At 54.3% G+C, this 16,347-nt stretch overlaps 1 protein-coding gene across 2 annotated transcripts in view; it reads right to left on the minus strand.

The window, feature by feature from the left end:
• Positions 1-6,132: 6,132 nt before the first annotated feature.
• The window catches only part of PNKD (PNKD metallo-beta-lactamase domain containing), a 62,295-nt gene continuing 52,080 nt past the window's right edge, over positions 6,133-16,347 (minus strand). For both annotated transcript variants that reach the window (XM_028510827.2, XM_028510829.2), the window contains 8 exons: positions 12,159-12,274; positions 11,902-12,014; positions 11,216-11,274; positions 10,379-10,471; positions 9,892-10,055; positions 9,118-9,204; positions 8,303-8,418; positions 6,133-8,088 (listed from right to left, as the gene is read on the minus strand). In XM_028510827.2, coding sequence (XP_028366628.1) covers positions 7,915-8,088; positions 8,303-8,418; positions 9,118-9,204; positions 9,892-10,055; positions 10,379-10,471; positions 11,216-11,274; positions 11,902-12,014; positions 12,159-12,274 — 922 coding nt within the window. In that variant the 3' untranslated portion in view covers positions 6,133-7,914. The remainder of the gene's footprint in view (positions 8,089-8,302; positions 8,419-9,117; positions 9,205-9,891; positions 10,056-10,378; positions 10,472-11,215; positions 11,275-11,901; positions 12,015-12,158; positions 12,275-16,347) is intronic.

Consider the following 16,347-nt stretch of genomic DNA (forward strand, 5'->3'; position numbering starts at 1 on the left):
TTTATTTATGCTGATGCATTAAAAGTGTAACTCTAGAAAGCAATGATGATATCCGCATGCAAAGTAATACCCTGGAATATGACAATCAGTTTTGTTTGGAAATATAAATAAATAAATAATTGAATTAAAAAATTAAAACAAAAGATTTTTTTCCTGAAAGTCTGGGCCAAAAACATCGGTGCACATTATACACAGCAAATACAGTAATCTTCATGTAGCTCTTTACTGGGTCTTTATCTATCAACTTCAGGAAAATTTAGAATTATGTGTGGAACTGCTTAAGAGAATCAAACTAACAATGTTGATGTTTCTTTTGTTACATTGTGCATATTTTGTGTTTCAAGTATTTGAAAATCTTTCAAATAATTTGGCTTGGTAGGGTGCTTAAGAGATAAGCCTGGGGGTTCTAATTTAAGTCAGAAAGTTGAATATAGCCTGTTCTTTAAAGTTAAATTCTTACTGGGATTGTAAAACCATTTTTTAGAAGATTCTGAAATGTACTATCTTTACATGTTTTCTTCTTATATTACAATAAAAGTACACAGGAGGTTGGTTTGTCAGTCAATCGCTCTATTTTAAAAAGATCTTTTAAGAAAACTGAGTTCTTTTTACTTCATTTTATTTTTTCCAGCTTTATTGCGATACATATGGTAATACACTTATATATAACATGAATAAGGGCCATATATGCTGCCTAAAGCAGTTTTAATTTTAAAAAGACCAACTAGCAATCAAAGTCTTAGAAGTTATTACTATTCACTAGATTTGTGATTAGAATGATATGACTGGTTAGTTGAACCTAAACGTTTTTGAAATGCTTGTTTTAAAATTTGGATTTTAAGAAATTGAGTATGAGTTTCAAAAGCCCAAGTGAGTTATGAACCAGCCTTTCTCTGCACGTGAGCTGTCAGTGGCATTAAGAAAATTCATAATTGCTTTGGAAAGCAGCTTGTTAGTTCCTCAAAAAGTTAAACGTGCAGTTACTGCATGACCAAACAATTCCACTCCTAGGTACAAACTCGAGACTTGAAAACATCTGTCTATGCAAAAACTGTGCACAGATGTTCCCAGAGCCATTATTCATGACGGTCAAAAAGTGAGCACAGCCCAGCTGTCTGCCGGCTGATGAACGGACAAGAAAAATGCAGTGCTGGAGACACAGTGGCATCATATGAGCCAGAGAAGGAACAAAGTTCTGATACATGCGACAACATGGAAGAACCCCGAAAACATGTTGAACAAAACAAAACAGTCATACGAGACCACATGTTGCACAATTCTATTCACGTGACAAATTCAGAATAGGCAAATCTGGAGACAGAAAATAGATCGGTGGTTGCCTGGTGAGGGCTGGGGTGGGGGTGTGGAGGCAGGGAGCCACATCTGGCTGGGATGATGGCGGTGTGCTCAAGTCAGAAGGCGGCGATGAGCAGAAAACTGTGCTCGTGCTAAAAACCAACGAATTGCACACATTAAAAGGGTGAATTTTGTGCTATGTAAATTATATTTCAGAGTTCATTTAAAAAAATAGATTTCAATAAAATGTAGAAACATCAAACCCGATTGCTTTCATGTGTGAATGACATGAACTTTGACAAAATCCTTTGGATTACTAGGATGAAGTTTAAAACAAGAGCAGCCCTGGCTGGTGTGGCTCAGTGGACTGAGTGCAGGCACTGAGCGCAGGCCTGCGAACGGAAAGGTCACCGGTTTGATTCCCAGTCAGGGCACATGTCTGGGTTGCAGGCTAGGTCCCCGTGCAAGAGGCAACCAACCAGTTGATGTATCTCTCACACATCGATGTTTCTCTCCCTCTCTTCTCCCTCCCTTCCTGTCTCTCTAAAGGTGAATAAATAAAGGTGAATAAATAATAAACAAAATAAAGGTGAATCTTAAAATAGCAAATTGTGGTCTAGATGCTCTTTAAGGGGGCCCATGCTGTTCCCCTCCTTGTGTCCTCTATCTCCCTTTACTTTTCCCCTTGGAGCTCTCCTCCATCCACTCCACTCACTTCTCCCAGTCCCCTCCAGGCCCCTCTAGCCCCTCCTGGGAGCCCACATTCTCAACTCCCGCACCCCCTCCCCTATACTCTCCCCCTGGTGCTGGCTATTTCCTGCCAGCTGCTGGGGGAGAAAGCAGTTGGCAAAGTGACTCACAGAGGATGGACATCTTGTCTACTTTTTGACCCTCTGGAAGATATCTATCAAGGACCCTTGTTACTGTTCCCCTGCCCCACCTCCCTCCCCCAAGCCTGTGCAGCAGGTGGAAGGATGCTCTGAGGAGGACTGACATCCCAGCAGTGCGGCTGTGCTGGGCAGGTTGGCCTCTCAGAGCCTGTGACATGGATGGCCCGTGCCCTCCCGGCACCTGGGGGTGGGCATCTCCTGAACAACACGACCAACGCAGAGGGACTCCCGAATGTGCCGAGCTCTGCAGGTGTTAACGCACCCAATCCACACAACCACTTCTAACGTGGTGGCAGCATCACCCCCTTCAGACACATGAGAAATGGGGGCACAGGAATGTGGGGGCTCCAACCCCGCTGGGCCAGCTCCAGAGCCCGAGTTCTCGACCACTTCGTTCTACGGTCCCTGATGGGCTCGCCCCGCGCTCAGTAATACCAGTAAGAGGAGAGAGAGAGAGGCTGCTGTTGACTGAACACCCCCGGGCATCTCACTGGGTTCTCCCAGGCCCCGCACAAGGAGCTTGGGGATGTGGGCCACCTGCCAGGTGTTACCACAGCCAACCAGAGGCGGAGGCTGCATTAGTATCAGGACGGGTCCAACTGCAAATCCTCTTTCTTTTCTGTTCTTTTTAAAGAAGAAAACATTGAGCCCTGGCTGGCGTAGCTCAGTGGATTGAGCGCGGGCTGGGAACCAAAGTGTCCCAGGTTCGCTTCCCAGCCAGGGTACATTCCTGGGTTGCAGGCCATGACCCCCAGCAACCGCACATTGATGTTTCTCTCTCTCTCTCTCTCTCTCTCTCTCCCCGCCCCCCGCTCCCTCCCTTCCCTCTCTAAAAATAAATAAATAAAATCTTAAAAAAAAAGACTGACTTCAATTTATGTTAATAGATAATTCTAATGAGAGTGTCCAATCTCTGGACCAGCTTCCCTTTAAAAAAAAAAGATTTTATTTATTTTTAGAGAGAAGCAAAGGGAGAAAGGGAGAGAAACACTGACTGGCTGCCTCTTGCATGCCCCCTACTGGGGACCTGGCCTGCAACCCAGGCCTGTGTCCTGACCAGGATTCAGACCCGCAACCTTTTGGTTTGCAGGAGAACACCCAGCCTGCGGAGCCACACCAGTCAGGGCCAAGCCCCTTCTCTTTCTGCCACCCCGGCCAGGCTTTGCTGGAGCCTAGCGTTTACCGACCTTCAGGGTTAGGTTTCCACCTGCTTTCAAAGTCTCCGTGTGTGGCCAGGGCCTTGGAGGGCTAACACCAGCCCCCAACACACACACGCACACACAGGCCTCTTCACGTCTACGTGCCCATGTCCACAACTCCCCCTGTTCTTTGTTCTGCCCTGGAATGCTTACGGCTGCCCACTTAGCCCCCAGGCCCTTTCTCCTTTCGTACCCCAGAGAGACAGCCTGTGTCCGAAAGACCAAAGAAAAAAAATAAACTGCTTGGTAGTTACTTTTTTTTTGAGGTTTTGTTTTTCAATTTAATTTTCACTGTATTTTTCCCATTACCATTTAGTCCCCTTATACTCCGCTCCCCCAGCAGTCACCGCACTGCTGTCTGTGTCTGAGACCTTTTTCCTTCTTGCTCACCCCTCCACCCCCTAAGTTCCCCTCCCCACCAGCTGTCATCCTGCTCTCCATCTATGAGTCTGTCTCCATTTTTCTTGTTAGTTCAGTTTGCTATTTTTAAAACTATGTATTACTCAAACACCTTGAAGGCCATATGTCTACCTCTATCTCTTTTCTATAATCAACTATCACACCAGAAACCTGATGTAGCATTTCACAAAGTGACTTCATGTGCCTTTTCTCCTCTGATTCTCCTAACAGTAGGTGGACTTGTTAGTGAAGGATTATGACTTTGCTGCCTTGCATCCTTTCTGGTATCAGATCCCCTATATCTTTGGGGAATTCTCTCTCCATTCTCAGTGCACTGTTTCAGCTGGGTCTCACGCTGCCCTTCCCCCGTATAGTCATGTGACCGAATCTGACCAGTCAGAGAGGTCCATACACCTAACTCCTAGGATTGGGTCAGGGTCAGACACATGACCCAAGCTGGACCAATGAAATTCAGTCTTTAGGACTACGGGAGGTTCTGCTAGGTTTGATGAACTAGTAGCCTGGAACTTCTGGAGACAATTTTTCCACTGCAGGAAGAAAACCTGACAGAGAACCAAAGCAATACAGTAGAAAGCAAGAGCTGAATGATGATGATGCTGTTCATCTTCATGCCTGAACTCACCATGATATGGTCCCACGTTCCTCAATTTCATGAGCTGATAAATTTCCCTTTTGGCTTAAGCTCCTTTCTGTTGAGTATTTGTCATTTGTACCTGAAAGTGTTCTGACCTAAACTCGTCATCTCCATTGGAAGTTGATGAAACTGAGGTCAGAGAAGTGACTTTTCCAAGGTCACTTGGATGTTCAGTGACAGAACTGGGATTAGAACCCAGGTCTCTAAAGCCAACGACACCTGCTGTCTTGCAAGCAAGGAGCAGGCTGCCTGGTAGCTGCTGGTCAGTTCCAGCTGTGGGAGAAGCACGCACCGTTATTCCGGACAGATGCCCTGGTGGGAGGATCACCCAAGGCCCTGGGAAAATGTGTCACCAGCTTCAGAAAACCATTACCAAGTGCCCCTTGAAGCTAGGCATACACAGAGTGACCTGGACCTGGGGCTTGCCCATTCAAGACAGCAGTGACACAGAGACAATCACAGAACACAGTCAGCTGCCCTTTTTCAGGAAGGTGAGCCCTGGCTGGTGTAGCTCAGTGGATTGAGTGCAGGTTGTGAAGTAAAGTGTCACCGGTTTGATTCCCAGTCAGGGCACATGCCTGGGTTGTGGGCCAGGTCCCCAGTGGGCGCCATGTGAAAGTAAACCACACACTGATGTTTCTCTCCCTCTCTTTCTCCCTCCCTTCCCCTCCAAAAACAAATAAAATCTTTTATTTTTAAAGGAAAAAGGTGAGGACCTGGCCCCTTTTCCCACAGCCACCCAAGGTAAGCCCTGGTCTGGGACAGCCTGGGCCAGCACCTAGTTCCCCAGCCAGGGCACTAGCCTGGGTTGCATTTTCGATCCCCAGTCCAGGCACCGATCCCCAGTCCAGGTGCACACGGGAGGCAACCAATCAGTGCTTCTCTCTCACATTGATGTTTCTCTCTCTCCCTTCATCTCTCTCTAAAAGCAGTGAAAAAAAAAAGCATCCTCAGGTGAAGATAAAAAATTTAAAAAAACCAACAACAGAAGAATTCTGCCATAGCCAAGTGGCACCTTTGCTTCATGATTTTCTGTTTCAAAATATATCTTTAATTACTGTCATGAATTGAAAAGTGGTGTCGCCCTGGCTGGCGTAGCTCAGTGGATTGAGCGCAGGCTGCAAACCAAAGCATCACAGGTTCGATTCCCAGTCAGGGCGCATGCCTGGGTTGCAGGCCACGGCCCCCAGCAACTGCACATTGATGTCTCTCTCTCTCTCTCTCTCTTTCTCCCTCCCTTCCCTCTCCAAACATGAATAAATAAAATCTTAAAAAAAAAAAGAAAAGTGGTGTCACTTGTCCAAAATATTGACTCCAGGACCCCAGAGACCAACACAATGCACACAAAACAATGTTGTTAAAATTCATCTCCAGACAGCGGCATCTGGCTCCTCATTAGACATTACAGAGAGGCCAGGGCCTGGCGCTCGGGGTGCCTTTCACTGCGCGGCTGCCACCACGTGGAACCATCTCCCTTGTGGCCAGGGTACACCTGTGCCTCTCAGGCTCTGGGAAACACTGAGGTAAGTGAGTGTAAGCCCTGAGCAAAGGCACATGAGTCCAGGAGGATGTATTCATAGCATTGTTTCTGGCCAAAGCTCTTGAAGCACAGTGACTCCAAGCTCTCGGACCTGTAACCCAGACAGAAAAACGGAGCCAGCAACAAAAAGACAAGCCCACCCAGTGACAAAGCCTCTGTTAAATCATTCATTCATTTAACATTTATTGAGCGCCCACTGCGTGCCAGGCACCGTGCTAGGCGCGGAAATAGAGATGCATAAGATACAGTCCATGCCCTGAAGGGTTCACAGTCTGGAGGGGAGACACACATGTAAACAAGTGAAATACAGTGGTGAGTGCCAGGGGAGAAGCATTTACAAAGAGCAGAGGTAGCCTGGAGGGGGAGAGGCATAGGGGTTGTCTTCCTGGAGGAGGGGGGCTTTGAGGGGGATTGGAATGACGAACAGGTGTTTGCCAGGCAGACAAGGCAGGAGGAGCAGGGAAAAGGCATTCCAATCTGAAGAAACAGCATGAGCGAAGGCACAGAGGCAGGAAATTGCATGTCTTTGGGTGCAGGGACTCTAACTATTCTGGAAGTATTGCTAGAGTTGTATCGGAGGCTGTGGCTGGAGAGGGGGCAGAGGCCGGATGATGAGGAGAAACCGAGGGCAGGGGGCATCTTGGAGGCTCGCCGGAGGTGAGCAGAGCCTGGGGAAAGGCTTCTCTTTGAAGGGAGGAGGTTCCTGGCTGGCCCTAAGGACGTCTGCTGGAGGACCCTAGGGTTCCTCACCGTGGCCCCAAAGGGAGCTGGACCCGAGACCAGAGGAGAAGCTGAGCTGAGGGAGGGCCGAGCAGATGGGACGGCCCAGCCCCGGGGTCCTGGAAGCTGCCGCTCACTCCCAGACTTCTGATGCCTGACTGCCGTGTGGACGCACCCCCAGCCAGGATGGGGCCAAGGATCGAGTGAGAAATGACGCAGCATGTTCTCGGCATACTGCAAGGGGCCAGATGACTGTTGTTAATAGCTAAAAGGGGAAAGGGGCTGAGGGTAAAGCGGAAGTTAGAGGAAGGCAGAAGTTCTAGGAATAAGGGCTGTGATGAGAAAACGGCAGTGGCCGTGGTAGGCAATGGCTCTCTCTCCCCTGGAAGCGAGCGGCCCTGTCGGCCCAGGGCAGGGGCAGAGGCCAGCAGGCAGGACCAGGCCAGCTGTGCAGGGAGCCAGTGCCACCCTCAGGACTGTTGGGCTGCAATCCCAGCAGCCTCTGGTGTCTCCTCAGCCCGAGGTTGAGGTTTCCTTGGCAACCAGGGCCCTCCCTCTTCCAGGCGGTAGGGAAGTCACTGAGGCAGGCACTGGCCAGGAAGCCCGACTTCCAGCCCTTCCATCTTTCTCGGAAGCGGCTTCATTTGAAAAGTGCCTTCGCAGGGGCAGGGCACGGCAGGGTCGGGGGTGTTGGGGGATGAGGGGCAGTGTTTCAGGAACCAGAGCCCAGGCGCCCCTCTGAGTGACCACTTCTCCAAGACGTCTCACCTCGGGCCACTTTGGGGGACTGAGTTTCCTTTCCCACCCTGAATGGGGGGCAGGGGAAGGGGGACCCAGCCTGTCGGCGGCTCCCGTGCCCTGGGTTTCGTGGCTCCAGCGAGAGTGAGGCCTTCAGAGGGAGGGGCTAGGAGCCGCTCGCTACCACATCAGGAACAGGGGAGGGAGGAGCGGACCCTCCCAGCTAGGTCTGGACATGTCCCAGGGCCCCTCATTTCCTGTCACCCCTGATAGCTCAGCCGCACCCCAGGGAGCCTCCCAGCCTGCAAGCAGTCCCCTTTCTCTAGCCCCCAAGTCCCCCGCTTTGTCCCTCCCCCACGACCAGTACTGGAGAATGGCGCCCACCCTGGGCTCTGATGGAGGCGGCGATGGTAGCGATGAGGGGGTGGGTGTGCGGGCCATGGCTGGCCTCCCCACCGCGCGGGTGGGCCGGGGGCGTCACTTGCTCTTGTGCAGGTCCTTCAGCCGGCGGAGCTTCTCCAGGAGCTGGGCCCGGGAGCAGCCCTCGTCCTCGCTGGGGCCCGGGCCCAGGCCCAGGGTCTCCTGCAGCACCAGGCAGTGGGTCCTCAGGAAAGGGTTGTAGGAGCGCTCCTCTCCCAGCGTGGACGGGCACTGTGGGACCAGAGGCACCTGGCTCGGGTGGGAGAATCTGGCAAATGAACCCGACGAGGGCAGTGCCCCCACCCCAACCCAGTCCTGGGGTCCAAGAGGTCTCACTCAAAGACCGCCCATGAGGCAAACGTGTCAGAGCTCTGGGAGGGGCACAGAGGAAGGGTTCCCTCTGGGGAGTGCCCTCGTGGCCCCTCCCGGACCCCCAGCCCCTCACCGTGCTCTTGCGCTCCATCCGCTGCCTCTGCACCCACTGCATCTTCCTCTCCCGGGCCAGGTTCTCAGGCTCCACCACACCTGCAAAGCCCAGGTTCTCCTCCGCGTACTCGTGACCTAGGGACGCCCACCGGGGCCGGGAGGCAGGGCGGAGAGAGGTTGGTGGGTGAGCAGAGACAGTCTTCCCCGAGGGGCAGCACAAGCCCGCCACGTGGGAAGAGGCAGGCGCGATTCAGGGGAAACCACCAGGCCCGCAGCCAGGAGGCCGACTTTGCCTCTGCCCGTCTCGGTGACCTCAGTCACCTCTCTGAGCCACAGTTTCCTTGGCCAGTGGAGAAAATAACGCCATGAGGACAAGGGTGTGTCTCTGGTGCCCGGAACAGGGCCTGCTGCGTGCTGGGTGCTCAGGAAAGTAGGAATGAATGGATGAGCTGACTGTTCTGAGGATTAACTAAGGTGTCAGTGAACGTGTTTTAGAAACTGGGCATGCGATGGCTGTAGGGACACATGCACGTGACATACATACAGACTTCCGTATGGATGCTGGGACATACAACGTGTGGACATGGATGTGTACAATGGACACACACAGACTGGGTTCTCCCCGACAAGCAAAGGCTATTTTCTGTCCTGGGCTCTGGCTCAGCAGGGGTGTCACCGAGCCAGTACTTCAAAAAGAAGGGGGCTCTGCCCACCCCCACTACAGTGGGCTCCTGGGAACCACCAGGGGAGGAGCCGTGTCACTTCTGGGACAGGAACTGGGTCCAGGGGCACTCTAGGAGGGTGAAGGGCTGGGAGGAGTGGGGGGCGCCTCACCAGGCCACAGCAGAGTGTCGTCCCCCAGCCCCAGCACAGTGTCCAGCGAGCTCAGCATGGTCTCGGCAGTGCCCTCGAAGGTCCGTCCTGGTGGGGCCAGGGGCACGTTATAAAATACAAGGATAACACAGTATGTTATATGGCACACGAAGGGCAGTGGGGACCAGTGTGTATGCCTCGGGCCACCAACCCTCAACGATGGCCCTGGGAGCTGGGCCCAAATGTTCACCCCCAACCCCACTCTTCTGAAGGCCTCCACCGCACATGCTGGCACATGGGTGGGTGGGGGGGCTGTGCTTTCAGGCCAGGCTCTAACAGCCCCAAGCGTGGCCACGCTGGCTTGCTCCTTTGCACAGAGCACCTCCGTCTTTGCGTTTGCTGCCCTGGGGGACCCCGCACAGCCTGGGACTCGTGATCCCCGAGCCACAGCATCCTCCTCTCGCTCAGGGCTTCTCAAGTTTTTGTAACCTGGTCCCCTGGTCCCTGTATCAGCGAACCTGGCTCCACGCAATGGAAACAAAAGCCCTGCGAGCCCTGTACTCGGTTACAGGTCCTGTCTCACTCTATCCAGCCCCTGTGGGAAGTCGTGAGGATATTAAAGAAAAATTGAGGCAACACAGGTAACGGTCACCCCAAATCAGAGAAACTGCTGGGGCAACATCTGTGCTGAAACCAGGACTTTAATGCCTCTCACGGCACCGTGGCTGCCCTCGGGCCCTGCGCTGCTCCCCTAACCCACCCCTCATCCTCCCTCTTCCCTTTGGGGGTACTCACCACAACCAGAGAGGAAGAGCAGGTCCCCTGAGAAGAGGCAGGAAGGACCCTCGTAGGGCTCCCCATCCAGCAGGTAGACCAGATGACCTTGTGTGTGGCCAGGGGTGGCCAGAGCCCGGATCTGAAGTCGCCCCACGCTAACCACGTCTTGATGACAGAGGGGACTGGGGAGCAAGGCAACAGGGGAGAGGAGGCACTAGAGCTTATGCCATGCTGGCCCTGCCCCGCCCTAGGAGATTTGCAGGAGTCGAGGCTTCCACGGCAGAGAGAAAAGGAGCCCCCAGTGCCCGGACTTTGGACTTGAACCCTCCCCTCTTCCTGTTTCGGGGATGAGGGCTGGATCACAGGGGCTGTGATCTGCTCTCTGAGGGCCGGGAGGGACGTCAGGAAAGATCCAGCTGCTGGTAGCCCTGAAATACTCCACTGGAGGTCGGGGTCACGGTGAGCCCATGCAAGTGCCACTCCAGCCCTGGGGTCGGGGACTCACTGGGTGAGGTAGGGGATGCCGTCCTGAGGGCTCCCGTACACCCTGCAGTCGTGGTGCCGCCGGCTGAGGTCGCGGTTCCCCCCGCTGTGGTCCCTGCAGGACAGCAGGGGCGGGGAGGGGCTTTGAGAGGGGCCACTGCGCTGGGCCTGCTCGCCTCCCGCTTCCCCGCGGCATCTGCAGGCCTAGGAGCCCCGCACGTCCCCGGCTTCTGGACCCAGCTAAGCCGTCCCCGCCACTGGGCCTTTGTTCAAGCTGTTTCCCTGCCCAGGACGCCGTGCCCCCGGCTCACCAGCCCCCCTTCCCCTGGCCAGTGCCAACTCTGTGATCTCCGTGAACTTTCTCAGCTCCAGGGTCGTCAGCCTTGGATTCTTCCAAGTGGATCTGATGATGTCCCACCTGGTGACCACCACCCCCTGTGCCCTGAGCCAACTGCCACAGTTGTCATCGTTTGTCGCTGCTGTACATTTCCATGCAGGGCTCTCTCCCCTATTGGACTATAATCTTCTTGAGAGAACCAATCACAGGTTTGCCCGTGTCCAGGGACAGAAGCCATCTAACAAATGCCCATGGGACTTGAGACAGGTGCCGGCCCCGCCCCGCTCTGGGGCTGCAGAAGCCTAATAAGTGGAGCGGTGGGGGACCCACCCCTTCCCCTACCTCTCTGCTAGTGCCCCATCGCTTCATGAGGGAGGGGGACGGCCCCCACCCTGACCTCCTGACCCCCAGCCCAGCCTGACCTTATGGGGCTCAGACCTGGCGAGCTCAGCTGGGGCAAGAGTCAGCCAGAGGGGAGATCGTCTGCACCCAGCCTCCCCCCCCCCCGTGCCAGCCCCTTACCAGTGCTTGTGAGTGCAAAGAATGGCGACCAAGGTGACACCCTCCTTCTCAATGGAAGCCTGGAGGAGAGGCGAGTTACTGAGACTGAGGAACAGGATGCAGAGGGAGACCGGAGGCGGAGAGAGATGGGAGAGTGAGTGCTGGGTGCAGGGGAGGGAGGGGGAGGGGCAAGGGGGAGGGAGGGGTGAGGCTGGAGAATGGGAAAGGGTGGGAGGACGGGGTTGGGGGCAGGCAGCTGAGACCCAGCACGGGCTCATGGGAGAGGGTGGGGAGGTTGGGGAGAGGGGAGGGGAAAGAGACCCGTGGAGGGGCAGGCACACGGGCGTATGCACACATGGGAACAAGAAATGGGAGGGAAAGGTGGAGTGGCCCAGACGCCGACAGCGGTGAGGAGAGAAGAGAGAGGGCCCGAAAGGGGCCGCAGAGAGTGGGAGATAGAGACCAGACCCACAGTCTCCAGTCGGCATCGCTCTCCCTCTGGCTCCGGCTCCCTCACTGCTGCCCTCCCCCGCTGGTCCAGCCACTCTGGACACCGACCCTCCCCCAGGCTGTGGTCGTGGGGGTCTCTGTGTGTGAGTGCATGAGCAGGGGGGCACCTCCCATTGGCAGGGGGACCAGCATCAGCTCCTCTCTAGTGAGGGGAAGCTGCCAGTCCCTGAGGGCACCCCAGGTCCCCTGCCCCTCACCTGCACGGCCTGAGGGTCTGAAGGGTCCACAGCCACAGCCAGCCGGGCCTGGGTGTCAATGATGAGGTAGCTGTAGTTGTCCGAGAGGACGGGGATGGGAAGCACCTTCACTCCTGGGGGGACAGAGAAGGGCTATGGGTGGGGTGAAGGGCAGGGAGTGGTCGGGGGTATGTGGTGGGGGCAGGCAGGCAGGGTGGGTGGGTGGGTGAGTGGGCACAACTGGGGGTCGATGCCGGCCCAGGACAGCCAGAGCTCACCGTTGAAGAGGCGGGGCTGGGTCCTGGAGTGGCCTTTGGGGTAGCGATTCCGAGCTCTGCGCAGCTGCTGTCGGTAGAAGAGGTACCCAAGCCAGGTGCGGGTGTACAGGCTGTACCTGCGGGCGGGAGGTCTGTGCTCAGCCCCCGCATCCCCCACCCTCTGAGATGCCCAGGCATCACGCCTCCACTCTGCCGGCCACCCTGAGTCAGTGCGACTCCGCCGTCACCTACTATGTGCCCACTGCTCGCCCTGCTCAGTCCTCAGGGCAAGAGGGAAATGAGACAGACACACCCTCAGTTTGCAGCCCATCAGGGAGCAGGGAGAATTCAGAGAGACTCCTGGAGTAGGAGGGGTTTCTTCAGGGAAGGGGGTGGAGGATTTAGGAAGTTAGGAGTTAGAAACAGGTGAGAAACATATTTCAACAAGAGCGGTGGATGCATCACAACACCAGGGACCGAGGCACCGACTCCCAGCCCCACCTGAAGAAGCAGGTCTGGGGAGCAGCCTGGAATTGGCATTTTCCTAACAGCTCCAGGTGAGGCTGATGCTGCTGGCCCAGGGACCACAACTCCGAGAACCACTGGAGTAGAGAAAACTATAATAGCAGACAGCAGGCTTATTTGGGGAAGCTAGAAAGTTCCCTTTGGCTGTTTGGTGGAGGAAGCAGGGAGAGGTGCGGTAGGATGGGTTGACCACACTTTCTCCCTTCTCTGGCCGCCGCTCCAGGCCATCCCGGGCTGCACAGTGAAAAGGCCGCAGAAAGAACTCGGGGACTTGTGAGTGACAGAGTCCTCCCCATCTGGAGTGCATCATTCGGGGGCCAGTGTCACCGGCGTGTGACCCCTGCTTGGCTTAATGCTCTGCTGCTGTCACCTTGAAACCCCTCACGATTTTACCTGGGACCTTGCGGGAGTCTGGCGGGACAGCGGAACCTGCGCACGAGCCGAGGTGGTGGCACACCTAACACGTGCATGTCCCGTTGCCTGGAGCCCTGTACACACACCACGTTTGCCATGCCCCCTGAGCACAGAATTCTGGCGGACCTACTGGGGGTGGGAATCCAACGAGACTCAGAGTGAACCACGGTGGGGGGGACAGCTGCAGCGGGGTGAGGGAGGCCCCGACTAGCCCAAGGGGCCACACACTCAGCTCATGCCAGAATTTGCTTCAAGGGCATAAAGAGCACGGTGGTGTTCTAAGAGACAGAAATGACCAAGGAGCTCTGGCCCATCCTTCCTTACTCGTGTCCCGGCCCCGTATGACTCAACCACCTGTGCTGCGAACGGTGCTTCAGAGGGAAAGGGGACGAGGGGAAGTGACCTTCTCCCAGCAGGCCTTCCTCGCTCTCAGGGAGCTGAAGGTGGAGCGTGAGGGTGGCAAGAGGTGAAATGGAAACGGCTGGGTTAGTCTGGCGCAGCCTTCCGGCATCCCGGCCAGAACGAAGTGCATGCCCTGCACAAGCTAGGAAATGTGAATTGTGTGGTTTCAGTGATTCCACGTGTAAGGTAAATGTCCTCCCACTTGCTTTTAAAACTGGTCCCGTGCAATGCAAAAATACACGAAAAAATTCAGGCCGATAATTTAGATGATTGGTTTTTCTTTACTTAGAATGACACTAGATAGCAACTTAAAAACACCGTGGCAAGTCGAGAGAGAGATGGTAGAAGAAAGGAAAAGCTTTGTGTCTTAGTTCCTCATGTGGCACTCTTTCCCTGCTTTTTGAACAAGAGGCTCAGAATCTCCTTTTACACGGAGCCTACAAAGTACGTAGGCAGCCCTGCTGCTTGGGAAGGGAGCCGTCTCAGGCCCTGGCGTCAGAAGGGAAACTGAGGCTGGGCTGGGGGTGGGGCAGTCAATACCTAGGGTTACGCAGCAAATCAGTCAGAAAGGGAGAGGGACTGTGGCGGATTAAACCCGGCACTGACAAGTCAGGTGGAAGGCAGATGACAGGCCGCAGATGTCCACAGGGATTTACAGTGCCAGTGTTGCGGTGGGTGGGGGGGGGGGGGGGGAAGGGGGGGGAGGGGGGTGGGAACGGCTGCTCTTCAGGCCCTTCCTGAAGACATGGCTGATTTCCATGCAAACCAGGTTGGTCTGCATGACAGCCTAGGAGAAATGACGTAGGGATCACTACAGCCCCTGGTCTGTGCCCGTGCACTGGTGTTGATGGGGTTCTGATGCACTGTGGGGGGATTATCACCCTTTGTATCTTTTTTTAATAAAGATATTATTTACTTATTTACTTCTAGAGAGAGGGGAAGGGAGGGAGAAAGAGAGGGAGAGAAACATCAATGTGTGGTTGCTTTTCCCACGTTCCCTCCTGGGCACCTGGCCTGCAACCCAAGCATGTGTCCTGGCTGGGAATCGAACCAGTGATCCTTTGGTTTGCAGGCCAGCACTCAATCCACTGAGCCATACCAGCCATGGCCTTTGTGTCTTTCCATCCATTTTTCATAGTCCCTCTTTCTCTTTTATTTTTTAATTTTTAATAATTTTTATTTTTTTCAATTACAGTTTACATTCAACATTATATTAGTTTGAGGTGAACAGCATAGTGATTAGACATTTATGTAACTTACAAAGTATTCCCCCCAATATTTCCAGAACTCAACTGGCACGGTACATAGTCACTAGAGTATTATTGGCTACATTCCCTAGGCTGTACTTTATGTCCCCGCGGCTATTTTGTAACTACCAGTCTGTCCTTCTGTGTTAAAATCAGTGTCAGCCTCTTGTACTTTCATTCACTCGGCAGTGTTTGCTGAGGCCTTGCCATTCGCCTGCTCTGGGCACGCCGTGGGCAGGGGAGCCGGCGCCTCCTGCGGCTTCTGTTCTAGTGGGGCGGGCCGGACAATGAACACACTGTCAAGTGAAGACGGCGAAACAAAATGGGGCGAAAGGGCGGAGGATGAGGATGGGAGCTGCTGTGTTAGGTACCGAAGTCAAGGAAGGCCTCTTTGTGGGCGACCTTCCAAGAAGCAAGCAAGCAGGTGGTGTGAGAATCTCGGGGAAATTCACAAAGAACTGGACGGGAGAGTGCAGACGCCCCGAGGGAGGGAGGGGGGAACAAGCTGGGGGGACCCTCCGATTCTCGTGGGTGTGTCAGTGAGGACAAAGAGTTGGCCCGAGAGAGATGCCCCACCTGTGGGCATTGGTTGGAACAAGCTAATTATCGTGGACTGGATTCTGGACCAGAGAAAGAACATCAGTGGGACCGCTGGTGAAATCTGAGTAAGGTCTGGGGAGTACTGAATAGTCTGTATCGATGTTAGTCTCTTAGTTTTGATAGCGGTGCTGAGGTTGTGAAAGAGGTCAAGTTCAGGGAAGTTGGGGGAGGGGCATACGGGAATTCTGTGTGATAATTTTGCAAGTCTGAAATTATTTCAAAATATGGAGTTAAAAAAGGGTAAATAAATAAGTTTGCTCTGGGCCCAACACCACCTCACAGCCAGGGCTGCAGTCCCACTCCTGGCTTCACTTCTTCCTGCTCAGTCAGGCTCCTGGAAGGTCCAGGGCCCCTGGCAACGGAGAGAGCTGGGTTCTAGGCACGGCTTGTCCCCCACCCCCAGCCCTGAGAGCTCGGACGAGTCTTCTTCAGTCTCACAGGTCAGGTTCCTCATCCCAAAAATGGCGCTAGCAGGACTGACCCTGCAGGACTGTGAAGATTAAACGACATAAAACAAGGTAACACATGGTAACACTTAGGGCCTGGCTGTGGGTGGAAAGTGTTGAGCAACCGTTGTTTCCTTCCCCCGTTCTGCCAGGCGCCCCTCACAGCTGCTGGCGCTGGCTGCCCACGTGTGGGGGGGTGGGGGGCTGCTGAATGCTGCCCGTCTTCCATTTTTGGATGCTCGTTATGAGTGCTTTGTTCCCCAAGGAAGGTCAAGGTCCACGAGGGCAGGGGCTGTGCATTAAGAAGCTGCGGTCAACAACAAGGCCCCTCTCTTCCATTTGCTTTATTCAGCAAATATTTACTGCGCATGCTGGGCTGGGTGCAAACGGCAGAGAGAACTCGGCAGCTGGGTGAGTGGAGGGGCCCACAGACCAGACCGGAAAACCAATCAACAAAGAAGCGGTTAAGTATAGCTGGAGGAGAGGGGAGGGAAGGGAGAGGTCGCGCTGTGGACGGGGTGGTCAGGGAAGGCCTATCCTCTGAGGGCAACCTTTGAGCTGGGAATGGAGAGATAA

The sequence above is a fragment of the Phyllostomus discolor genome, chromosome 4, assembly GCF_004126475.2.
Source record: "Phyllostomus discolor isolate MPI-MPIP mPhyDis1 chromosome 4, mPhyDis1.pri.v3, whole genome shotgun sequence".
Classification (NCBI taxonomy): Eukaryota; Metazoa; Chordata; class Mammalia; order Chiroptera; family Phyllostomidae; genus Phyllostomus; species Phyllostomus discolor.